This window comes from Panthera onca, chromosome D2 (genome assembly GCF_046562875.1).
Source record: "Panthera onca isolate mPanOnc1 chromosome D2, mPanOnc1 haplotype 2, whole genome shotgun sequence".
In the NCBI taxonomy this organism is placed as follows: domain Eukaryota; kingdom Metazoa; phylum Chordata; class Mammalia; order Carnivora; family Felidae; genus Panthera; species Panthera onca.
In genome coordinates this window covers 30,387,255-30,414,307 of record NC_138349.1, presented here as the reverse complement: position 1 = coordinate 30,414,307, position 27,053 = coordinate 30,387,255, and the positions used below count along the sequence as shown (strand labels likewise).

Sequence of the window (27,053 nt, the reverse complement as noted above, 5' to 3'; positions counted from 1 at the left end):
CACTCTCTGTCAGGTATTGGATTGAGCTTCCTGTTGAGCAAAAGGGACGTTGAAAGCCTCTGGCCTCTGCCCAAACCAGCCTCCTCTCATCCACAATAGGCACTTGTATCTATAGACAAGACAACTGGCCCCTGGCCCTGCTATGTTCAGAGTGATTCTTTGAAAAACCTTATCATGATAAATTAATTGGCTTGGCTCTTCTCTCATCAAGGAAGGGGAAGGAGCGTCTATTGTAATCTGACCACTGGAGCTCTTTGTGCTATCCACTGCCCATGATCAGCGCCTGATAGGCCCACTGGAATGAAGGTCTGGCTGGAGGTGCTTGCTTCCTCCTCCCCTCCCCGCCCCCATCCCCAGGGTTTCTCTGCATTAAGAGAAAGAGTTCTCTTTTTCCAAGCTGCCTACTCTGCTCCTTACATAGGAAGTGATGTAAGAAAGCCATATTTGGTCAGATGGGTTTGGCCTTAGGCTCAGTGTTCAATTTTTACCTTATGATCTTCATGTTTTAAAATATTTTAGCTGCAAAAATTTATTTATCTAATGATAATTCTTTTTTTGTTTGTTTACAGACAACTGTAGTGACAACCAGTGCTTCAGATCAAAAAGAGAAGGATTACCACACTGATTGTTCTGAGTCTAGCCCTGTAAAAAAAGGAAGACTAGATTTTATTAACCTCTTAACATTTAAAGTAGCTGGAAAGATTTCTGAAATTCTGAAAATGGTTCTAAAGCTGGCATGACTACCTTTGGGCACTGCCGGCTTGGGACACACTGGTCTAGGGCTAGCTTCCTAGTGGTATAGCTCTCCAGCACGCACCTTAGAAATGTAGACTTATTTCCTCAAGCTCTGCCGGTGGATCAGAGGAAAAAAATTTTATATCTCTAGCCTTGGTTCAGGCATAGGTACACAAAAAACGCCTCATGGGCATTACATCAACTGACACAGAGAAAATGCTCAATAAAAATTTGTTGGATGAAGAAGTAAATGAACAAATGGCATGTATTTTTATGAACTTTTTGTGCATAAATCCTCTGAGAGTGAGAAAACGGTTTTACTTGGAAAAAAGCTCTTTATCAGAGATCATATGAAACCCGCAAAAAGCAGGAATAACGATTCCAGAAGCAGTTTACAGTAAGTCTTACAGGGGTCCCCAAATGTTATGGAATTTTAAGAGGGGCCCAAAGCCTGAAGCCCCTTGTGAGTGGCTTTCTGTGACATCTTCCTGAAGACTTACTTGTGGTGGTTTGTGCAGTGAGCATAAATCCTTAGTTTGTCCCGGATCACTCGGCCTGGCCGTGGCTTCCGTTGGAGCCCAGCCACATGCACAGCCAAGACCTTGGGGCCAATCAGGCGTTTGTAAAGGAGAGAGAGCCAGTAGTCCTGAGAAGAACAGAGAGATGGAGAGTCAGAGAAAGATACAAGTTGAGTGTCCTGAGTAAACATACCAATACCAGAAACCACTTCTTACCAGGGGTACAGTGAACCACAACTAATGAGATCCTAATCCTTAAGCATGTCAACCCAATGAAGTGCTCACCTTGGGTTGATAATGAAATGGGCATTGTCTCAAGTGGCCTTTTCAAATGACCAAATGGGGTAAGTGGGGTGGACTCGGACCAGCCTACAAAACAAATGAATCAAAGTTTTTCACATATGAAATAATAACCTGGTATGGCCTTCCATTTTTAACTTTCTTTTCCTATGACTTTACTTTCATAATGGCCTATGACCTGTATTTAACTGTAGAATAGAAGATTTCCAATCTTTAGAATTGTCATCAATATGAGAATCCAAAATGTCATCCTCCAAATATTGTCACTAAAGGCGATTAGTGTGGTGAGGGGAGATGAAGGTCCTCCAGGCAAAAGACCAGGGTTCTGGATTCCAGCGTCAGAAACACCAACAGAAGAATGTTTGCAAACCATGGTGCTAATCCTTGGTCATTCTCAATAGTTCTAAAATAAAAAGAATAATTCTAAGATAAAAGAATGTGATGCTTTTAACCATTCCAGCATCCATTTGTAACTGATTAATAAATACTCAATCTGTGGCCCACACGTATATTTGAACTTACAAATGCCTATTCACTGCTGCCTTAATTTCTATGGCACTTGCTATTATCATATTTTGTTTTTACTCTTGATACAAGATATATTTTGTATTTTGTACTTGTTTTGTATTTGCTCTTATATCCAATTATGGGGCAATGACTTCAGTGTTCATAACTCGTCATGTAAAAAAGGGGTTCCTAATTTGTTTTAGGGGCTTCCTCGCCCCTCTCTCCCTCTCCCAGTTCTGGAATTCCATAATCATGCCATTCAGTGCATTGACGCTACTCAAGGCCTTAAAGACATCACGCGTCTTTTCTCAGCCTTCACCTTTCCAGGCAGAAACCTTTTAATGATCTTCTCTTTTTTTCCCCCTCTAGTGTGGTCATCTATAATGTCAGCTGCCTAAAAATGTCTGTTGAAGTGCATAAATAAGGATAAAGTCTCAAAGCCCCTTTGCCACCAGAATAGCTCTAAATCTGCCCTGAGTAGTGAGCTCTAAGTCTTGTCCAACCATCTACCTTAATTCATACTAAGTGTCCTCAGAATGGCTGTTAATTATGGCATCTTAACATTTAAAATGCCAAGTATTTTATCATTGTCAATCATATAAATGAAAAAAATCGCGGTTCAATCTGCTCCTATTTGACTATAATTTCTGTATTTTTGATTTGAAGTAAACTTCATGAAGTGATAGTCACCCAATTTCCAATGGGATATCCACTTTTTTCACATTGATTTATAATATATCTTTTAATATTATTAGTAAGAATCTTTGGAATGTATATGGAACGAATATTCCACCCAAATTTGTAGTTTACTTTTTATCACTTTTTATGATTTTTGACATGGCCAATTTAAAAAAAAATTATAGGAAAATATATCAATCTTTTGATTTCTTTCACTTCTTTTAGAAAGCCCTTCCTCACACAAGGATCAGAATAATCTTCACTGATATTTCTTCTAGTTCTTTTTATAATTATTTAAAAATTTAACCTCTTAATTCATTGAAAAATATTTTGCTGTATGGTACTAATTATTTTCTAAATTAGTCTACAACTAGTTGTAGCATCATAAAGTTGATAACCTATTCCTAAACCCATCTTTCTCACATACCAACTTTTATATATATGTAAAAATATATAGATATATAATATATGCATTATAATTTGTAATATATTATCCATTTTACATCATTTTCATTATTATAGTTTACATTTCAGTATCTAGAGTTTCAAGTTCATTTCATTCATAATTTTTCTTTCTTCATTCAAACTTTTTTTAATTAGTCATATCCACTTATTTTTCCAAATAAACTTTGAAACCATTTTTTGTAGCATTTGTTGTTACAGAGAAATTTGAGGCTAGTGTGAATTTTATTCTATGTTTATCTAGCCAGTTTATTTTCTTTCTTTTATATTCTGCCAGGATGCTTACAGAAGTCATGTTTTATTCTTGATATCTGAACTTTTACCAGGACTATGTCACTATGGATTTCCGCCTTAATTTGCTGATATTTGGGGAGTACTTTTGTTCAGGAAGACTAAGGCCTTTTTTTAACCTGTAAGAATTTTCTTTAAGTATAGCTTCGAACTCTTTTTCCCTCTGTTTGCTCCAATCTTTGGTTTAGGAATCTGGTAGCCTTCCATCCTCAGTCCTGCACTTCTATCATCTGCTTTCTCACTGGTTTTCATTTTTGCTTTCACTCTGCAAGAGGACATCTCAGGTTTGTCTTCTACATTTTCCCCAGGATCATTTCTGTCATCTGCCAAGTGCAATGAGTATTTTAATTGTTATTACAATTTTACTTTCCTTGTAATCTTGTCTCATTTAGCTTACCTGACTGGCACTCATTTAAAAAATTTTTCCCATTTGATGTGTGCTATGTATGTGTCTTCCATCAATTCATCAAATCGTTTCCAACAATTTTTCATGTACATAAAACTTACATGAGAGTTCGGAAGCATATGAGAACCCACCACCCACCTGAAAAACTACCATAATACCCACATGATGGCATCTAGTTATGTGATTCTTCCCTTTTCCATTTTTGTGTTTTTCATTCTCTTGCTTCATATTTTAATTTTATCCATATAATTGCTCCAAAGCAATATATTATTTAATATATTAGCTTTATAAAAGTGGTATCATGCTGTATATAATTTTGTGTGACATACTTTTTCACTTAACATTATGCTTCTAAGATTTATCCAGGTTGTTATATGTTCATTTTCAATATTTGTTCATTTTCAATATTGTATGATACCTTACTGTGTGAACATACTACGGTTTATTTATCCATTCTTCTGCTGATGGATATTTGGGTTGTGTCCAGATTTTTGCTGTTATGAACATCGTGGCTTTGAATATTCTTATTCCTGTTTCCCAAGACATAAGAGAAGAAATCTGGAGCAGTATTGCTCCAATCGTGATTGGAAACCAGCAGCAGCCCCAGCACCCAGGTGCTTCTCAGAAATACACATTCACAGGCTCTATCCCAGACCTATTGAATCGGAGTCTCCAGGGGGTGGGGCCCCCAAACTGTGGGGCTCTGCAGGTGATTCTGACATTTATTAAAGTGAGAGAAGCATTGTTCTAGAGTACAGACCTAAGAATGGAATTGCTGTGTCATACACAAGTACACAAATATCCAACTTTACAGGTTAATTGCCAAACTGCTTTACAAAATGACTTCAATTATTCCAACTTACACTTCATCCAGCAGTGTCTGTAGGAGTTCCCCTTGACCCATATCCTTGCCAACACCTGTTATTTTCTGACTTAATTTTTGCACAAAAATCTAGTTCTTTTTGTGTGTTGTTTAAGAAGTCCTTCCTCATGTCTGGTTCATAGATATTTTATATTTTCTTTTATAACTTTTGAAGGTTTTTTTCTTAATCATTAAATATTTAATCAATCTGCAATTGATCTATGGGTATGGTGTGTTAGGTAGGTATCTAATTTCATATTTTTCCATGTGGGTAGTCAGTTATATCAGCATCATTTATTAAATTGTGTCTTCTTTCTTTCATGATGTGCAATGTCCTCTGTGTTATATATCAAACTTCCATATATTCATGGGTTTGTTTTGGGGCTTTCAATTCCATCCCTCTTTGCTGTCCTGTATCACTGCCACACTGTTTTAATTACCATTGTTTGATATATGTCTTGAAATCTGGTAGAGCAACCCCTCCTATCTTACTCTTCAGGAATGGTTTTGCTAATCTTGGGCCTTTGCTCAGCCACAGACATTTCAGAATCAGATTGTTAAATATCTAAACAAAATCTGCTGGGACTTTGGAATTTCATTGAATTTACAGCTCAAATGAGAAGAGTTTACATTTTTATAATATTAAATCTTCTTATCCATAAATACAAAAGGCAGCGAAACATAAACTCCTTCTAGTTATGGAATTTTTTTTCTTTCTTTGTTTCTTTTTTGTTTCGTTCTTTCTTTCAAAGTTCACAGTCATGTAATTTCTTTTTCTATTAGGAAAGTGTCTTAGATCTTCCACAATGAAAACAAATCTTGAAAGGAGAAGAAAACATGGAAATGTTTTCAGTTCAGAGACTGAAATCAGGAAACATTTTATTTTTAGGAGTTTTCTGTTAACCATTTTGTAGTAAGCATAGCAATAAGGAGAATCTGGTGTTAAGCCCCAAACTTGCCCTTTTGGCAGATTCACTGATTTTCCATTTCTAGAGAAAGCACTTTCAAAGGACTTCTATATTCCTTTTCTCCCTTTTTTCTCTGCTTTTGGTATTCTGTGAAAACTATTTCCGATCATCTCTTCATTTCCATTTCCAAAACTGTACATGGGTAGACAAAAGCCTTCATTTCCCCACCTCCCATCCCACCCCACCCAGCCCCCAGAATTCAAGGATAGTGTGCTCGGGTAAAGCATGTGATCTAGGCAATAGCTGTGTGTTTCTCAGATGCTGGAGGCAAATGCCTGCTTTTTTTTTTTTTTTTTTAAACCTCCTTACATTTAGCTCATACATATATTTTAAGCGCACACACATTTGTAATAACATTGTGTATATAGGTGTATAAGCAATAGATTGATAAACATGAAACTTAGGATAATGGTCATGTCGGGTGGGGCAGGAGGAATCAGAGGAATGGCATAATGGGAGAATGCAGAGGCTGATAGTAGTGTCTTAGCATGAGACTGGGTGGTGGAATCAAGGTGCTGATTACATTGTTTTGCTTTAAAAGTAACGTAGGACTGATCATCTTTTAAAAGTGCCAAGTAAGATATTAAAGAGATAATACAGGAACATTATGGATGCATTTGCTTACCAGAGCTCCCTTCTGAAGGTGACCTTGTTAATCCACCCATAGGCTGGCATCTCTTTGAATTGTCTTGCCCATAGAGAGATGGCTTCATGGTGATAGTGTTCCTAGTCCACCACCTCTTCCCTCAGGGTAATGGAGGTTTGCGTTGGTGCCAGTTGATGGCAGGTTAAAAGCCAAGATGAATGTGAAAATTTCCCCTTTACTTAGTTCCATGTGCCATTTTCAGACTCCTCTCTCACTTTGATCTTCTCTCACTTCCCTGTGTATCCTACCTCTTTTTAAAACTCCACCTTTCCCGTGTCTCTGTGTTTATGTCTCCCTCACGTACACCAGCTCTCAGCAGGATCAAACTATATTTCCTACCTGCCTCCCTTCAATAGTCCCTCCCTCCTTCTCCTCTTTCTTTTATTTTACTATGAATATGTGCCGTTTACATAATCACAAATAAAACTAACCAAATGAAATGATTCCTGAATATCTCTTAAGGAAATGACATGAAAAGGCAGAAAAAATTACCTTTATGCATAGACAGGAAAAAATAAAGAATGCACATACATATCTAACAACAACAATAACAACAAAAAGACATTATATGAAAGAAAGGTGGAATATAAACATAAGTTTTCAGACAATAAGTCATCAACAAGAAAGACTAATATAATTTTTTATGTCAATAATAAAAAAACATCCAAAGCAAGGAGTGCATCGCAATTTTCATGATACAAAGAGAGACACAGACAGACATTTTTTAAGTGTATCAGACATAAGAGGTGGAAGAAAAATAGTGTCCATTTATTAGCTGGAGAGGGAAAACTAATAACAGGTGACACTAAAAAGACAGAGGTTTTAAATCTTTTCTTTTTCTTTACTATTTGTCAAAAAGTCAATTGTTGTCTGAAAGCCAGACAGTGTAGTATATGGAGTGAGTTGAACCAAAACAAATGGGAAAAGAGAAACAAACTGACAGTATTTTGCAGAATTTACTGGATTAATCACTGAACTGTGTGTTCTCTGAGGTCTAAGACTACTTACCCTTTCCTTGCAGGAGGTGCTAGAATTAAATTATGGAATGTGCACTATGTTTAAGACTCCATGCCAGGCATTAGTGGCATGGAGATATACAGTAGTGAATAAGACAAACACAGTTCTCACTATTATGAAGCTTATATCTAGCAAGAAGAAGTCCTTAAGCCAATGAGTTAGGCAATTAATTAATTTCAATAGTGCTAATGGTAGTGGAGGAATCTATGAGCCTAATATAATAGAACTTGTGATGCCCTGGTGGGGTTGTGAGGAAAGAAGTCTCTCATGGAGTGAGAGACTTCATTTAAGATTTGAGGGAAAGAGGGGAGGGGCTTGAGAGTGTTTTGGTCAAGAGAAAGAGGTTATGCAAAGTCTCTGAGATGGGGAGGGGTTTGGAATGTTTGAGAATCAGAAAGCAAACCAATTCAGCTTGGAGCTCAGCATTGACTACAAGATGAGTATGGCAGAGCCAGTTCTTGTAGATCTCAGGATTCTAGATTTTGTCTTAAAATAAATGGGAAACCATTGTAGAATTTTAACAGAAAAAGTGACATTATTCAATTTACATTTAGCAAGTTGACCCTCACAGCTGTGCAGAAAATGGATTGTAGAAAACCATTTAGGAGGTTAGTTTAGAAGAAAAATGATCATTTGATTAAGGTGAGGAAGTTAGAAAGAAGAAGAGGGATTTGAGAAATATTTAAGAGATGAAATTGATTGTGTGTGGTGATTGATTGGATACAGAGAATGAGCATGAAACTGGATTTGGAGCTTTTTAAATGCTCAAATCCTTAATTCCAGAGGATGGGATGGCTATGGCAGGACAACAAGAGCAGTGCATCCCTTCTACCCTCACCCCACCTCCTCCTAACCCAAACCCAGCCCGCAAAAGCTTAGTGACATTGAGTTCTGCCAGGGATACACAAAGAATATACCTGAAAGAAAATCAAACAGAGTGATAGTGATACCTAACAAATGTGCACTGGTTAAATATTTCCTAATGCATCCCTAAAATTTAGTTCTGAAGTTTCTTTTTATCACTTTTAATGCATACAAGTCCAATGCACATTTTTGAAATGTTCTGTCTTTATTCACTTACTTTACTCACTATTTCTCACATTTACTATTTCCACTAACCTAAAGCTGGGTAAGAGGACCTTTGCTTTAGAAAGCCAAGGTCTGGTCCTCCTTCAGCAGTACCCTTCTCCATGGGGCAAGAAGTCCACAGAGCCAAGGGCCCATGCCTCTTTCTAAACCACATTCTGAGTCCCTGTGACCCTAGAATTCTCTGTTCAGATAGTCCCTAGCTTGTAGTCAGGACTTGCATTGACCTCAGCCAGGAGACTGGCTTCCTAAGAGTGGACTGTAGTTGGGAAGCGTGCACCCTAGCCCGAAAAGGAGGTAAGGGGCAGCTGGTTATGGAGGTCTGATTGGGTCTTGGGCTTGTAGACTGGGTTATTTACACTGCATGACCATGACACCTTTGATGATACACTAGGGGTGGGAAGGGGGTGCTGGGTTGTGGCCCTAGGTGCTGACCAATCAAGTGAGAGCTAAGAATACATTCTTTACTTCTACAAGCATTTTCTGAGCACATATTAGTGGCATGCAAAGTATTCTGTTGAGTCTGGGTGATACAAAGATGAACAAGACATCTTCCCATCCTCAAGGAACTTAGTGGTCAAGATACATATAAACAATTCTTTGTAAAATGAGGCTGACTAAAGTAAACTTTACATGAGCAGAAACCACTGTAATACTTTGGTAGTTCAGAAGAGGAAATAATTATTTACAACCAGGAGATTCAAGGAAAGCTTCACAGAGAAACAAAAGTGGTGAAATAATTTGCTTAGAGTTGAAAGATACATATTCAAATCCTGGACAGTAATTTATTCTCTCTAAACCTCAATTTCCTTGTAGGGGTTTAATGAGATAATATATCTGGCAACATCTGTCATAGTGCCTGGTAAATGAAGTATTTAATACATGTCGCTTTTTCTTCTCTTCATTCCTTGAAAGATTGTTTTTCTAGCCTCATGAAAATAGTTATATTCCAGTAGGTACATAGTTATATTGCAAGTTGCCCAGAAACATAAACATAACTTGTATGTATGTGGGGGGAGGGGTTGGCTGTGTGTATTTGAGGGGGTGTGAGCATGTGTGTGTATGCATGTGTGCGTGTGTTGGGAGATTAAAGAAGGTTGGAAGGAACCTCATTCAGATCAAGGCTTACCTTTGCATCCCCAGTGCCAGTGAACATAGATATTGGTACTCAATAAATGTTTGATTGAATGAATGATCAAATTAAAGTTCACTTCCTGAAGCTGATGTGGGGGACTTCCAAGGCAGAATGGGAATGAAATGATAACTTTGCAAGGTTCAAAAGGCCATGGATTTCCTGGGCACTGACAGGCCATGCTGCAGCTGCCTAAACTTGTTTAATCTCAGTATTTTCTTCTTGTGGGAGGTATACATGCCCTGAAGTGTGACAAAAAATGACAAATATTTTTCCTTCATGGAGCCTCTTGTCTGACTTCCAAAGTCACAAAAACCTAGTTAAGTCCTAGTGGGCACAAATGCTATACCAATAGCCACCTTCATCTAGATATCTGACCTTAGAGAGCCATGAAGAAATGAAGTGGAACATCACCGTGGATGTTTGCATTAGACATGGCGGCATGCCAGAGCTCGCATGTAAGGGAAAGAACCCTGCTGCTCCAACTTCCTCCACAGAGAGGGAGCTGCAGGGAAGATCCAGAAAGTTTCCATGTGACTAAAGCATCTTTGGAAATACTAAAAGCTACAATTTTCCCTGCTGCTCTCCCTAGAGGGAATGAAATCCCCTCCAATCAATTTTTTTACCACCTTACTCACAACTATCAAATGGCTAGAGACCAGTGGCTAAAACTGTGATTTTAACTTGAATTGGCCCCTTACCACCCTGCTTTTATCTACCTGGCCCTTTGTGCTCAAGGACATTGATGTTTTTCTACCTCCCACCTCAGACAGGGCCTTCCGGTTTCTCTAATTACCTCCCAACCCCATCCCACACACCCCTCCCCAGCATGGGCAATCACTAGCTCACACACATACACTTTGTTAACTCTTAACTCAGATGTTAGCTTTAGGGTCACTTTCCCAGGGAAGACTTCCTGGACCACCCCCATCCCCTGCCTAGGCTGAGCCACATTTCTGTGTTATATGTTCTCATAGAACCACAGAAATAGTTTCTCTTAGGACACTTGATTCAGTTTGTATTTACACATTTATGGATGGGATTTTCTGATTCATATGTCTCTTCTCTTCTAGACTATGACTTCCATGATGGTGGGACTGTGTTTTCTTACAGTTGTGTCCCCAAGCCTAACACAGCACCTAGAACATAAAAATGCTCAATGAAGAGGTAGAACTAGAAGAGCCTAGAAGTAACCCTCTTCCCCTGGGTCTGGCTCCTTGCCCCTTGCTCCTCTTACTCAGTCTTATCTACAGCCGGACTTTAATCTACTTTGAAACAAATTACAGAGTTTGTCTGTACTCAGCCCCATCAATCCTAGACCTAAGCGAGGGTGGGAGGAAGCACTGGCTGAGCTGGGGCTCTGCGGTGCAGTCAGTGGCAGCAGGGAGGAACTTCTAGCCCATTACAATGGGTATGATGCCCAAACCAGAGAAATGGGTGGAATCGAGACCCAGGAAACCTTCAAACCAGAAATGCAGCCCAGATGGTCATCACTCAAGGGGCACCAGAAGTACTGGGGTATGAAATCAGAATTCTAGGAATACTTCAGGTGCAAGCAATCATAAGCTTGCACAAAGAATTATAAAGGTCTGTATTGAATCTGCTCACTGAGATAAGTAGGTGATGTTGTCTGGCTTCAAAATGCCAGGGGAAGAACTGAGAAGTTTGCTGTAAAAAGAAGCCAAATTATATGCTTTCAGTGAGAGTTATTTTTGGCAAAATATGCATTTAAACTGTTCTTATTTCAACAACTTTGATAGTCAGATCATGAAAGTCCAGCATGTTATTGAAACATTTTTTCCTAGTGTTTAATATTAAACATGAATTGCCAAATGGTGTGGCCACTGTGGAAAGCAGTTGGGCAGTTCCTCAAAAGCTTAAAAGTTAAACATAGAATTACCTCAACACAGCAATTTTATTCCTAGGTATACACCCCCAAGGAACTGAAATCAAGGACTTGGATAGATACTTGTAAGTGAAAGTTCATTATAGCATTGTTCACAATAGCCAAAAGGTGAAAACAACCCAAGCGTCCATTCACAGATGAATTAGATGTGATATATCCACACAATGGAATCTTATTCAGTCATAAAAAGGAATGAAGGTCTGACACATGCCACAACGTGGATGTACCTTGGGAACACTGTGCTAAGTGAAACAAGCCAGACACAAAGGACAAATATTGTATGATCCCACTTACATGAAATATCTCGAGTAAATAAATTCAGAGATACAGAAAGTAGAATAGAGGTTACCAGAGGCTGGTGGAGGAGGTGAGAATGGGGAGTTAATGCTTAATGGGTACAGATTTCTATCCAGAGTGATGAAAATTTTGTGGAAATAGCAGAGATGGTGGCACAATATTGTGAATTGACAATGAACTACATACTTAAGAATGGTTAAATTAGCAAATTTTATGTTCTCTATATTTTACCAGAATGAAAAAAAAATTAATTGCCAGAAATAACCTTTCTTGAGAATACGTGGTAATGTGCATCCAAGTCTCAAATTGCTGCATACCCTTTGACCCAACAATTCCACTTTTCCCAAAGAAATAATCATAATATGTGCAAAGATTTGTCTGTAAGATGGTTGCAGTAGCCATTGTTGGTTTTGTGCCCTAAATTCCTCCCCTTCTTATTACAGCATCTGGATTTCTACTGGGAAATGATTCGGCCATAATTGTTTCTCCTTGAGGAAACTAAGTGATCTTACTACGCCGGTTGGACTTTCTCTCCAGGGAAGTCTGGCAACTGAATGGTATGGCCAAACATGCCACTTATTCTATGGAGTGTCATTTGTGCTGCCACCTGGGTTCCATGTTGTCCTGGATTCCATCCCTTCTAAGCTGTGTGCTTCAGCTTTTCATCTACCCCATTTCTTCTCTGCTTAAGTTCCCTAGATTTCTTCCTTCCCTCTTTTTCCTATGGCCAAAGACTCTTAACTGGTTCAATGATCATCACAGCATTATGTTTAATGGGGAAAAAAAGCTGAAAACAATTAAAAGTTCAATAAATAAATTACTGAAAAAAATTATAATAGATCAAACTATGGATATTTTGCAGTCCCTAAAAATTATATTTTAGAAGAATAATTAATGATGTCAAAAGATGTTCATTATAGTGTATAGAAAAAGAGCAGTCTCAACACTTCCACACAACATCCCATGTTCATCACAAGTACCCTCCTTAATCCCCATCACCTTTTCAACCCATCCCCCTACCTCTGGTAACCATCATTTTGTTCTCTATGGTTGAGAGTCTGTTTCTTGGTTTTTCATCTCTTCCCTCCTCCATGTTTGTTTTGTTTCTTAAATTCCACATATGAGTGAAATTATATGGTATTTGTCTTTCTCTGATTGACTTATTTCACTTAGCAGAATACTGTCTAGCTCCATCCATGCCATTGCAAAAGGCAAGATTTCATTCTTTTTTATGGCTGAATAATATTCATGTGTGTGTGTGTGTGTGTGTGTGTGTGTGTGTACACTCTACATTTTCTTTATCCATTCATCAGTTGATGGACATTTGGGCTCTTTCCATAATTTGGCTAATGTTGATAATACTGTTATAAACATCAGGGTGAATGTATCCCTTCAAACTGGTATTTTTCTATCCTTTGGGTAAATACCCAGTAGTGTAATTGCTGGATCATGGGTAGTTCTATTTTTAACTTTCTGAGGAACCTTCATACTGTTTTCCAGAGCGACTGCACCAGTTTGTATTCCCATCAACAGTGTAAGAAGGTTCCCCTTTCTCCACATCCCTGTCAACACCTGTTGTTTCCTATGTTGTTAATTTGAGCCATTCTGACTTGTGTGAGTGGTGATATATCTCACTGTAGTTTTTTTGTTTGTTTTGTTTTTGTTTTAGAGACAGAGAGAGCATGCAAGCGGGGGAGGAGGAGAGAGGAGAGAGAGAATCCCAAGCAGGATCTATGCTGTCATCACAGAGCCCAATGCAGGGCTCAATCCCACAAACCATGACATCATGACCTGAGCCAAAATCAAGGGTCAGATGCTTAACCGCCTGAGATACCTAGGCACCCCTCTCACTGTAGTTTTGATGGCATTGGTATTCCCCTGATGATGAGTGATGTTGAACATCTTTTCATGTGTCTGTTGGCCATCTGGATGTATGTAAGTGGTGAATCACTAAACTCTACACCTGAAACTAATATTATACTGTATGTTAACCAACTGGAATTTAAATAAAAACTTGAAAAAAAAAGAGCAGACACTAACATAGGGCAATCCCATTTTCGAGGGGAATTGTCTCTGTGGAGTTAAACTTGAAGGATACACACCTAAATGAAAACGAAACCTATCTCTGAGTAATGCTATCTTCTTTCATCCAATTCCTTGAAAGGCCCATTCTCCTACACCTCTGGGCCTTTAGAAGCACTGTTCACTGGAGTACTCCTTCCTCTTAGGCCCTGTCTGGCTAACCCTTTCACCTTCTTTGGGTTTTTGTCTAAATTTCCTCTTAGAAGCCTCTCTGAAGCCCCGAGTCCAGGTTAGGTTCTCTCTTGTATGTGATCCTGTGAACGCTGCAGTTCCTCTTTATAGCAGTTTTCCCAATGTATGCTAATTGCCTAATGACTTGTATGTATTGTCCACTGGACCCTTCGGTGAGATCAGGGTTCATGTTTTTCACCACAAGGTCCATGATTTCTTGAGTGCTTACTATGTGTCTCACATGCAGTATCTCACTGAATTTGCCAATGAATCCTCTGAGGAAGCACTATTATTTTTCCTTTTCACAGGTGAGGGTCTGAGGCTTAGAGATATACAGCAGTGCACCTAAGGGTTGGAGCGGTAGCTTCAGCACTAGCACGGTGTCTGGGTGTTTAGTAAGTGCTTCATAAATATTTGTTGAATGAATGAAGGAATGAATGTACTAAAATTATGTGGGTAGAACTCACTATTGCAGCTCTCTGAATCTATAATTTAAAAATGTTATTATAATTAAAAGTGCCAGCCTGATCAAACGGGTAAGTTGTCAGTGTGCAGCCAAAGGGGGAAAGCATCTTATCTTACTGATTAGTGAATTCACGGTGAAGCGTCCTTAAAAATTCAGAGCCATTGCTGCATGGAGATAAAAATCAGTCCCATCTTTTCTCCTCCTCTGAAAGCTTCGATGAGAATTAGTGAACAGCAGCCACGCTTCACTGGCTAAATTAGGTGCAGGGCAAGGCAAGAAGTAAACACGTTCCTCCTCACGTGGGTGAAGTGCCCACCAAGATGCCCTGTGCTCCTCTTGCTGCACTTAGAAGCTCAGAGCAGAGCTTGAACCCAGATGTGAAGGGCATTTTCCAGACCTCCTCACGGTGAGAAAAGGTCTGGAATATGAAGAACTAAGCTGGGACAAATTTTATAATCAATTGAGCACTGCATGAAGAGGAAAGGAGCAGGCTGTCAAAAATCTCAATTTAGGTTGGGATCCAGCAAACAGAAAACTGATAAGAACTCTCTCTGATTTTCAGTAGGATTTGTTAAATTTCACTGGGTTCTCCTTGATTTTCTGAGAGATTCTATGAAATATATATATATATATATATATATATATATATATATATATATATATATATATTTGACTCTACCTTTGGTTCCCGCTAATATTTGGTCTTTGACCCCAGTTCCTGACACAGAGCTTCTAAATCCCTTGTAGTTTCTTGGGTGATAGGAGCATCTTTTGTTCTAATGAAGCTACTTTTATTGGGGTCCTGGGTGGGGGCTGGTCACTGGAAATACAAAGCTTGATTAGAAACTTGACACTTTCCGCATCCCCTTTTCCATTCTCTAGAGAGGGGAGAGGGGCTGGAAATTGAATTAACAATTTATCATACCTATATGATGTAGCCTCCATAAAAATCACCAAAGTACAGGGTTTGGAGAGCTTCTGGGTTGGTGAACACATCCATGTGCCAGGAGGGTGGTGTACCCCAGCTCTACAGGGACAGAGTTCCTATGCTCAGGACTCTTCTGAACCTCACCCTATGTATCTCTTCACCTGGCTGCTCATCTCTATCCTTTATCATATTCTTTATTACACAACAAACCGGTGAACCTAAGAGAGTGTTTCCATGAGTTCTGTGAGCTGTTTTAGCAAACTGAGGAGACAGTCGCGGGAACCCTGACTTATAGCAGGCTGCTGGTCAGAAGTACAAGGGACAACCTGGGATTTAAAACTGGCATCTGAAGTGGCGAAGTCTTGTGAGACGGAGCCTTGGTGGGACCTGATGCTATTCCAAGTAGACAGTGTCGGAATGAAACTGAGCTGTGGGATACCTAGTTGGTATCAGATAATTGGTTGGTATGGGGGAACGCCCCTCTCCCACATCTGGAAGTGTGGTGAGTGTGGCAGAATATGAGAGTAAAGGAAAAAACAGTGAGTCTTTTAAGACAGATTCCTGGTCCTAGGAAGTTACTTTTTATCCATGATGCAGTGGAATATACTAGGAATAATCCCTTATCTAGGATCCCAGGGACCTGGAGAAATCATACCATTTCCCTGACCCTAAAACAGAGCAGGATTCCAGCCTGAGCACTACAGGTATTTTGGGCCTGATAATTCTCTTGGGACAGGCTGTCCTACGTAGTGTAGGATATTCAGCAGCATCCCTAGCCTGCAACTACCGGATGCCAGTAGCACACCCTTCAACCAGCTGTGGCAAACAAAAATGCCTCCAGATATTGCCCAGTCTCCTTTCAGGGTTCAAATCACCTTCCCTCATTTGGCAAACCACTGACCTAGACTACGGCCAGTGGAAAACACTGGTGCAGCCCCAGATTTCATAGGCTATCTCATAAATATATTGTGGACACATTCATGCTTCTTGTTTATGTATGTGGTGTGGAATCAAGAGGCATCCCATTAACCTTGCACTTTATCTATGATGGTGGTATGTAAGAATGTCTAATATCTTGTTAATGATCATTTAAGAACTTTCCTTCCATTCACCCCAGTCAAATGATGTTTCCAAGCATGGAAACTTGTGCTACAATCTTTGCCTTTGCAAAAGAGCTGGCTCCCTGAACCACTTTTGGATTCCTGGACCCTCGGATATGCTCTTATCAGAGGCAGAAAAGCCTAGGCTTTGGAGTCAGGCACCCTGGACTGGAACTCCAGGTAAAACTCATCTATCTGTGTTCACTGTAAGTCACTCAACTGCTCTAAGCTGCAGGTTCCTCAACCATGAAAACATTCCTTGCTTGATCACAGTGAAAATTCAGGAGGAGATGAGCCTGGGGCAGTGCCTGGCCCAGTCCTGGCAGGCAGAACCAGTTTCTTCTCATAAATGTTTTCTTCTCTTGGTCTTGGATTACGACCCAGAAAATAGGAGTAAGAGAAAGCTTCTGTCTCAGTGTCTAGTGCCCCAGAATATTCCCTCAGCTCTTCTCAAAGCACAGTGAGGGCAGGTGGTGAAGTCATGCTGGGATAATCAGGGAAGGCTCTTGAATGTACTTATAGCTTTGTCCTGGATTGGTCAGAAGCAAATTGTGAGGCAGTAAGTGAAGACTGGGCTTGAGTGGGTGGGCTTTATCAGGAAGAGTGTCCCCATAGGGTGAGAGGGCTGTGGGTACAGAAGTTTTATTTCACTCAGGATGCTTCTCTGGCTTCATTTTGCAAGATATACTGTGGGTGGCAGTAACTGAAGTCAGATTGGGGTTCTAGTTCAACTTTACTACTTCCTAGGTGAGATTACTACCTTGGACAAGTTACTTGTTCTTCAAACCTTAGGATCATCATCTATAAAATAGGATAATACTTGCACCTACCTCATAAGGATTAATAAGACTAATGCATGAAAAGAATTTTGGTCTTTTGGATCAGCCCAGTGCCTGGTGAGTGGTGGACAGTGAAAAATACTAGCTGATGTTACTATTAATAATCATCTTCTGTAAATACCTATTATATCTATTATATCAAAAATATTCTAGAAAGGATGAATGATGGGGAAAACAAGGCCCAAAGTGGATAAGACAGAACTCAAATAAGCAACTGATCAAATGAGAACAAGTAGAGGATAAGGTATATATGGGAGAAAATGCAGGAACAAGATAGAAAGAAAAAATGGGTAAAAAAGACAAAGGTTAAAAGTAGCAGCACTTTTATGTAAAAGCTATGGGTGTGTTACCTGTGTGCACCAAAGTTTTAAAGAGTCAGGCCAGAGACAAGGTCCTGCCTTCACTAGAAATGAATGAATAGGTAATAGAAGGACTTTTGTTTAGATATCATCATCATCACCATCAGTCAATATTTACTGAGCGCCTGTGATACACTGGACAAACAGGAACAATGAAGACACACTTTCACACCTTGAAGAGCTCATAGTTTACCTGGTCTCTAAATAAACTTTTTGAGCTAACTCTGAGGTCCCACTTCTCCTTCCTTAATTGCCTCATCCTTTGGGTGTTGGTAGGCAGAGGGATGCAAGCCCCTGTGGCCTGGGGCAGATCCTCTCTCTCCCCAAACTTGCCCTCTTTTACCACCAACACTTTTCTGTACCCAACATACTTGTACAGGTCAAGAAGTTAAGTGCATTTTAGTGCTTATAGAAGAGACTTTATAAGAATACACTGCCTTCTAGGCAGGCTACAGAAGCTGAGCCAGTGGAGAGATTTCTGGAAGGGCATTTGGAGAAAAGTTGGTTTGTTTCTTTGTGCAGAGTGGCATAATGCTAGCACCTTTCTGACTACAAAGAGAAGAATCAAGTCTGTGAAATCAGCCACAGACTTAACCACAGCTTTCACAGGCCAACGGCAGGGTCAACCAGCCCCAGAGGAGACATTTTTTTTGACAGCCACTCTGACAAGCTCAGGGGATTCAGAACACAAAAGTGAAGGTGGTCTCCACCCAGACAGCTCCAGGAAAGCCCGTGCAGGAACAGTGCATTGTCCACAAGCTATTTTGCAGCTGCTTCAATTAAAGACTTAAACTATATCTGAGTAGCAGCAACATCCATGAGAGCCAAATTGGATTTCTCCTTGGAAAACAAGCTACAGACCACATCTTTATTGTGCAGACACTCATTAACAAATATGTAAAAAAAATACCAGTCAGAGAAAGATGTTTTCCTGCTTTGGAGACTTTTTAAAAAGCATTTAATTCAATCTGGCACGCATGGCTGCAGCTGAAATGGCTACAATGTGTAACTGGTGGGAAAGCATGGCCGAAGCAGTTCTGTCTATCAATCCACTGTCTACAGGACAAAGATGCCCAGAACTCCACTGGTGTGAGGAGAAGGGGCTAGCTCTCCTTACTTTTTCTGAATGCTGGAGAAGGGTTTTCTATGCTTGAGGCACTTCTGAGTTCAGGGTCTTTCCTGAGAAAAGAAATGCTGGCTGCAGACAACTAGGTTGGTCCCTCCATGTCTCCCTTTGCTCCTGAGCAGCAGTTAAATTGCTGGGCAGACCACAGCTTTTAGACCCTCAGAACATCTATGGAGAAATTTAAGAACTGATTTTCAGGAAATTGTCCCAAATAACCTCACATTTTACTTTTTTAAGTGTAGAATATGAATATGTTGTCTGTGCTTTTATGGGGTCCATTAAGGTTGTCTGGACTCCAGATCCTGCTCTACAAGACCCACACTCAAGTGGATCCAAACATCCCAATAAAGTGAGATTCAAGGTTCAGGGTAAGATCCATCTTTTAAGAAGAAACTGTATATCTAATGGTTTTTAGGATATTTCCATTGATATCAGACTTCATGTGATTTTAAAAGTATAGTTAACTTTACAGTCACCGAAGTGCATTTACTGCATCCCAAAGTCAGGGCATATGTGTAGAAATATGAATAGATAGAGTCAAGCTGGGGAGGGACAGAGAATCTTTCTGTACTCCATATCTTATAATGGAAGCTGGTAGGTACTTTGCTATTTGTGAAAAGCAGTGTGTGAGGCAGTTCCAGGTTGTGAGAAAATAGATCTTATGGAATAAAACCCACCTCCATCGAGGAATCTAGAGAAGAGGAGACAGAGGCAGTAGAGAGAAAAGGTAGGAGACCTGCATCTATCCTGTACCTTGAGTATAGTTCTCATTATGGTGACCATTTTTGTTGACATCAAGTAAAGTGGAGGATTGATAATTAACTGGCAAACCCATGTTGCCAAGTTGGATCATTCTCAACAGAAAATATACTAGAAATAAAATCAACTAAAGTGGTCATCCATACAGCAGTCTGGCTCAATTTTTCCTATCTGGATGTTTTTCTATGACCAGGGTCAACAAGCAGTACTCTTGGTTGGGCACAGTACAGAACCACTGGAAAAGATTTTTATCTCTATCTATTACCTTATCCTTACTATTCAGGGAGTTACTGAGGGTTAGCGACAGGAACACTTTGGAACAGGTACTTTACCAATATATATTACTATTCTTAACAAGTGCAAATGGGAAACCACACTACCAACTCAGTAACTATTTGATATTTTCATATTTATATTTGATATTTGATATTTTCAAACACAACTCTCACATATTGGAAATCAATCATTATAAACCTGAAGACCTTCATTTATGGGGTTTTATAGACTTTGAATAAAGAAATATTAGTTGACGGAGAAGCTGGAAAGAATAGCAACCTTGGCACAGAAACCTAGTAAGAAATAGAATATGGACTTTCTGAAATGTGCAAAAATTTCAAAGTTCAAAGGCAAGTCCAATTCCAGAAAATTGCCAGCTGGAAAACAGCTTATTGAACCCTGAATGAAGACATTATTATAAATCTCATTACATAATTTGATAATTCTGACATTTGCAAAAGCACACTGACTTAAGTCTTGAATTGCACAAAGTCAAATTCTCCACACAGAACAAGCTGGATGGAAAATTTTATTCTGTTTTTCTCTGATTACTATTCCTTAGTTTTAAGTGACAGCAGTTGTTTTAAAAGTATAAGTGGGACACAGAAAATGCATTTAAAAGTTTCCCTTATGATTAGGAATTAAAACCTGTGTCATATAGGTTCACTATCTGGTCTCTCCCTTCTACCTCAGAGAAGTTTCTGTGTCAACTATAATGAAAAAATTGGCAGAACTCCCTCCTCTCTTCTCTACCCCCTTAGCCAAAGACATAAACAAAAATTCTGGGTGTTACTGAACCAGAAATCCAATAGGCTAGGGGCCTTTCATAACATAGGGATTTCTTCTGGCAGAGTCAAGGTCCTGTTCCACCTGCCTTCTCCCAACTACCCAATCCTATTACCCCTTCTCAGTCCCAGGGTCAGCTTCATGGGCATGCAATCTATGCAACTGCACAAGACCCCATATTCAGAAGGGCCTTGTGCTCAAAACAGCCCTGTGTTTGGCTTCATGCTCTACCGTTGCCATCTTGAAATTCTTAGTTTTGTCTTTGAAATTGTGTTTTGTGAGCAAAGCCTAATGAGGCAATGGAGCATGCACATGAGCAGAGGAGAAATGCACCATATTTGTGTCTGTAGTTCTTTGCTACCTAAGTGACATAAAGTGTTTACAATGCCCAATGAGCACAGAATTTGGGTAGATCATGATATGTGGGAGCTCATTGAGTCTGGAAATGAGTGCAAGGTGAGTGTGTGTTTTATGCAATGTGTCCATTGTTCTGAAAGAACAAAATACATGTGCATGTACAAGATATGAAATACAAATTGTACAATTTTGATAGTTTTCTTGCAATTTAAATGCTCTTACATTGGCACTTAAGTCTCACATACACAATAGAAAGATAAATGGCAAAACTCATGTTAATTATTTAAAATTTTAATTGTTCTTTACTTAGAAAAACTTAAATAGCAAATAAAAGATACTGTAATTCAGAAGAGAGACTGGCAGAAAGGAAAAAAGCTTTATATTTTAGTATGTTTAATGGCACTTTTTCGGTTGAGTTTCCATATTTTCTTTTTGCGTGGGTTCCTGCAAATTAGGCAGGTGGCATGATCAGTCCTCACTTTTCTTAACAACTCTGCAGCACTGCAATATCCCCTTCTTATGTATTTCACAGGCATATCCCAAATAACAGGGTAGGAATCCAAGAACCAGAGAGAGACTGGTGGGCTACCTGTGGGAAAACATGGAGGTGGGCTGGGCTGAGGAGCATTTAAACTCAGAAGGACAAGACTGGTAGAAAGATTCTTCAACATTTTACCTCCATAAAAGAATTTCCGAATTTGGCAGCACAAGGGAAGTGGTGTTTGGCATCTTTCAATACTGACCATAAATAATGTTTCAACATAAAATTTTTGATGTAACTCTTCTGTAGATTGGATGCTTTCATGGGTGCAAGGCAAAATTACATGCAGAATTGTCTAAGAATGCGTTGTCTACGATGTAATTTCCAACATTACACATCCCTTAATCACCCCACAGAATAGGAATATGATGATTGTCATCATACCTCAGGCAAAAAGTCCATATCCCCAGAAGCTAGAGTTTCTGCTCTTTCTAGCCTTCTAGTATGTTAGATGTGGAAACTTAAGGGCCTGGGTGTAGGTGTAGGTATAGCAGAGGACTGGGTATATCAAGGGAAATCTCAGCCCTGTAAGTACAATGATTAGAACTAAAGTCTAGATAGAATCTTTATCTTTCATGAGTTTGTATTCACATGGGTGACAAGGAAAATTCTTATAATAAAACTATATCTTTGGTGGGGCTGTGAAATAGTAATGTGTATAAGTCATTTATACAAATGTTCTTTCTCTCACAGCATAATAACAATCACATTATTAGATGTATCAGATCAACTCTGCTGTAAATTTTATTTTGATTACAACACTAACTCCAATATTAAATTAAACTCTATAGCATAAAGTTTAGCACTAGTCATCGGGAACCAGTCTCAGTCCAAAATCACATTTCCTTGGTTCAGATTTCAGTGCCTGTGTTCATGCAGAATGGCCATCTGCTCATGACTTCAAAAATAAATACAGAGAACATTGTTTCTAAAGGACCTGGGGGCTAAAATACAGAACATGGTCATCATTAAGTTTACAGATGACACTAATGGGAAGAAGGGTGGGTTGGGAATTCCAAATAGGAATAAATGCAGGGTAGAGGCCCGGAGAGAAAATCTTAACCATAAAATTGAATGATGGTGAAGGCCTGCCTTCATGTGGTCATGTCTAGATTAGGATCAGGGCTCATTGGGGTTGGGGGGAGGTGAAGGTGGTACAAATTTCTGTGGCCTAGCATTCTGGAAGAGGGCCCAGTATCCAACTGTGCTAATATTAATTCAAGGCCCTTGCAAAGATGTTCAGCCAGTCCACCCTTTCTTGGGGAGGGATGGAAACATGTTTTTAGGAGAGCTCAAACCCATTCTGGGGTTTGTACAGTGTTGATGTGATTGAGGATCCTGCTATCTTGGAGTTTGTATAAAAGGAGGCAGAAGGTTAAAAAAAATTGTTCCTCTGTTATCCTTCTTCCCTCCCATCTGATCCATTCACATGGCCTTTCATTTCTACCTCCTACTGTATTTCTCATCTCTCCCCATCTGTGCTCTTCACTGCCACTGCCAATGCCCTTGTCTGAGCCATCACAGTTTCTCATTGGTCCACAGTAGCATCTCTCTAGGCTCTCTGCCCCAGCTCTGGACTCCCTGCTATCTGTTCTCCACAGAACAGTTCAAGTCACCCTCCTAAAACTTAAGTCGGGTCATAGCAGTTCCCTTCAGTGGCTGCTCATTGCTCTTAGACTAAAACCCGAGCTCCTCATGGTGGTCCTCATGCTTTGCATGATCTGGCTTCTGCTTAGCTCTCCAGCTGCCTTTACATCCCTCTTCTCCTACCTCACTACCATACTTAGCTTTCTTCTCCGCTCCATGAATCCTCCAGACTGCTCCCTTCTAGGGCCCTTGCATGAAAGTGTTCCCCCCAACTCTTCTTGAGGCCACCTCATTCTCATCCTTCAGGTCTCTGCTTAAGTTCCTCTGTGGGGATCTATCTTTGTCACTTCATCTGAAATAGTCCCTTCACCAGATTTCTCCAAACCTTTATTGCATTTCTCACAATCTGTAGTAATTATTTTATTTATCTGGTTACTTGTTATTTGTCTCTCCCCAAGATAGACTCTGAGCTTCTTGAGAGCAAGAAGCCATATCAGTTTCCATGATAGCCATATTGCCAGAACCTAGCACAGTGTTAGCACAAAGCTGGCACTCAATAAGAATGTGTGAATAACTAACCCATCTCCTGCCACAAGGCCACTGCAGTGCCCAGCATATTTTAAAACTGGACCTCTGAATCCTATGGTCGTTCCTGGGGAAGGTACCTGCAGCTACACAGCTGATGAACGTAACTGGACAGTAAAATAAACCATATTTTCAACCTCCCGAGTTGCTTAGCAGAGGCCCTTCAGGGGTGGGACAGGTGGATATAGTGCCTGGTCAGGTGATCTCTGAACCCTCTATTGCAGCAATGGCAACTTTGGCAAAAACATTTTTTTCTTTTGTGGGCTTTCCACCTACATTTCTATGCCTTGGGGAATGCCTCTAAATTTAGCATCACCTACATTCTCATTAAGGTGGGTTCAACATCAGCCTTCTAGATGGCCCAATGATGATGAGAGGCAAGGGTAACAATAAAATGGTTCCTCCTCCCTGACAGCCTCACAGCAGGCATTCCTCTGTTCAGCCCAGAGCCATTCATCACTCTCCAGTGTTTGTCTTCCCCCAGCCAGCTTTTAGTTCATTTGACTGGCTTTGATTCAACACACTTAAGTTTTGAAAGCTGAGCTTTATGAGATAGAATTCTAGATGCATTCTCTGAGTCATGTCATTTTACCAAAAAAAGCATATGATGTGAATTTTAGAGGACATTTCCGGAGGCAGAGCTGGAATTAAAGAAAAAAAAAAAAGTCAGAGAGCAAGAGGATGGACGGTCCTCTGATCAACACTTGTTCTCCAGGCCACATGGTGATTCCATCAGTGGAGCTAAGTGTGTGCCGATCAACCTGTGAGAGTCAGTGGAGGACAGACACCCAATTAGTTATAATAACCTTTGACTGGTAAGTGAAAGGAGAGAACTATGGAAAATGTGGACACCCAGAAAGAATTTTGGGACCAAACCACTGGGAATTTCCCATCTGACGTGTCAGCCGGAAGTTTAGTCCCTCTGAGCAATGTGTTGTGCATTCTTTAGGATTTGGGGAGCCAAGTGATTGGGATGCAACAGCCCCAAATGAGCTTCACAGTTACTGTGAATGAAAAAGGAAGGCCATATAATTTTAGAAGAAAAAGCCATATAAATTTGACAGCTCCACCCCACTAATAGCAAATCCCAACCATCTCTAGCCAGACCACTCTGTTTCCCTGATAGAGACTTGCACAGCGGGAAGACATTATGAAAAACCAGTGGGAACAACCGCAAACCGCTTATGGTACACTCCGGGCTCAATCATGATGTTTTTAGGTCCACTCAGGACAGGGTAGGTCGCCTTCCATTTTCAAAGACACACACACACACACACACACACACACACACACACACACACACACCATTTACTCAACCAACACACATGTAATAACAACCTCATACATACAAGATAAATTATGCAAGTAAGTTTTTCATTTTTCTCCTTAAATTGCACTATACTTTTCTGCCTGTTTTGAAACTTCTGAGTTATTATCCAGTTAGTGCTTTCGTTTTTGTGTTGTTGAGATAGACTAACAAGGCTAAAAAGAGTGGTTTTTAATATATTGATTGGTAGTGATATCTGTCAACATTTAAAATACACATACCCTTGGGGCACCTGGGTGGCTTCTTTGGTTAAACATCCAACTTCGGCTCAGGTCATTATCTCACGCTCATGGGTTCCAGCCCTCTGTGGGCCTTTGGGCTGACAGTTTGGAGCCTGGAGCCTGGAGCCTGATTTGGATTCTGCGCCTACCTGTCTCTCTGTCTCTCCCCTGCCTGTGCTCTGTCTCTCTCAAAAATAAACATTAAAAAAAATTAAAAGTAAATAAAATGCACGTACCCTTTGACTTAGTAATTTTATTTCTAGGTATTTTTACTACAGACTTACACTACACAAAGACATCCTTATACACCCATCTTCTCCATTTTTGCACCCAAGCAGCTGAATGGCTGAATGTAGCTGTAGGAAAGCACACACTCAGGCAGACGGTTTCTCTTTTAATATGATCCCTTGTCTCATATGTGCTCTCAGTGCTACCAGTAATCCTATGACGTTTCTCTAGTGTCTTCGTCAAGCTTGCTTTTCTATTCTCTGAGATGACTAATTTGTACATTTCTTTTCTGCTCAAATCCTCTTCTCCACTCACTTTCCTTCCTCTCAGATAATCATGTTGCCTTATGTTTCAAATAATACAAGGAAACATGATTTGCGAGCTCGTTTTCTTCCCATCGTCCAATCCATGCAGGGTTGCCTGTGTATCTTACTCCCTTCCTGAAAAAGTCGGAAGTGCTCTTTCTCCTAAAGAAGGTTAGCCTCTGTCTATCATCTCAAAACCACCTTCTCTTCTGGGTCATCAATCCTCATACTCTCACCTTTAAATATGATGACAAATTTGTATTAGTCCAAACATCTTTTGAGCTCCGGTCTTATGATTCATCTGCATACTTGATACTCCACTTGGATGTCTCCGAATCATCTCAAACTTAACATGTTCAAAGAGGACCCTTGATTCATCCTTCCCTGCAAACTTATTCTTCCCCTACTCTTCCTCACACAGTGAGGAAGCACCACTCATTAGTTGTCCAGGACTCTCTTCTTTGATTCCAACATCCACTCCTGTTGTTCATGGCAGTTCTATCATTTCACTTACCATTATATTTAAATATATGTTGAATCTGTCTATCTCAATAGCCACTACTTAGCCCAAACCGCCATCATCACCTTCCCTGTACTACTGAAATAGTTTCCTTCCTGGCCTGACCCCATCTCATTACAATCTATTCTCCAGAGTATCTGAGTGGACTTATCTATCTCTATCTCTATCTCTATCTCTATCTCTATCTCTATCTCTATCATTTATATCTATATTGGTATCTATTTATCCATATCTATATCCATATCTAATCACATTGCTCCTCTGAATAAAGTTCTTCAGTGGTTTCCCATAACATTTCAGATAAAACCCAAACTTCTTACCATAGCTTACAAGATATTTTATGACTGGTCTCTGTCTACCTCTCCAATGTTGATTCATGCCACTCTCTCATCCATCACCTTTTAGCCACAGCCTCTTTTCAATTCCTTGAAAATGCTAAGTTCTTTTCTATCTAGGGCTTTCCAAATGCTGTTCCACATGCCTGAAATGCTCTACCATCTCTGGGTTCCAATTTAAATATCAATTTCTCAAAAAGTCCTTCAGGTAAGTGTTCCCAGTTAACTTTACATCAGCACACTTCATTTTCCTCATAGCACTTATCACAGTTTGTGATTATCTATTTACTTCTTCATTTATTCTATATATTTCAGCTACTAAGATTGTAAGTTTCACCAGGCAG

General features: G+C 39.8%; 1 protein-coding gene and 1 long non-coding RNA gene across 2 annotated transcripts in view; one reads left to right on the top strand and one right to left on the bottom strand.

Moving 5' to 3' along the window:
• HPSE2 (heparanase 2 (inactive)) overlaps positions 1-27,053 on the bottom strand; it is a 674,568-nt gene that overhangs the window by 27,752 nt on the left and 619,763 nt on the right. Inside the window, exon 10 of the mRNA XM_060641812.3 lies at positions 1,236-1,381. Within this exon, the coding sequence (XP_060497795.1) occupies positions 1,236-1,381 (146 nt within the window). The remainder of the gene's footprint in view (positions 1-1,235; positions 1,382-27,053) is intronic.
• The window catches only part of LOC144613186 (uncharacterized), a 365,982-nt gene that overhangs the window by 103,441 nt on the left and 235,488 nt on the right, over positions 1-27,053 (top strand). The gene's annotated exons all lie outside the window — the stretch shown is intronic.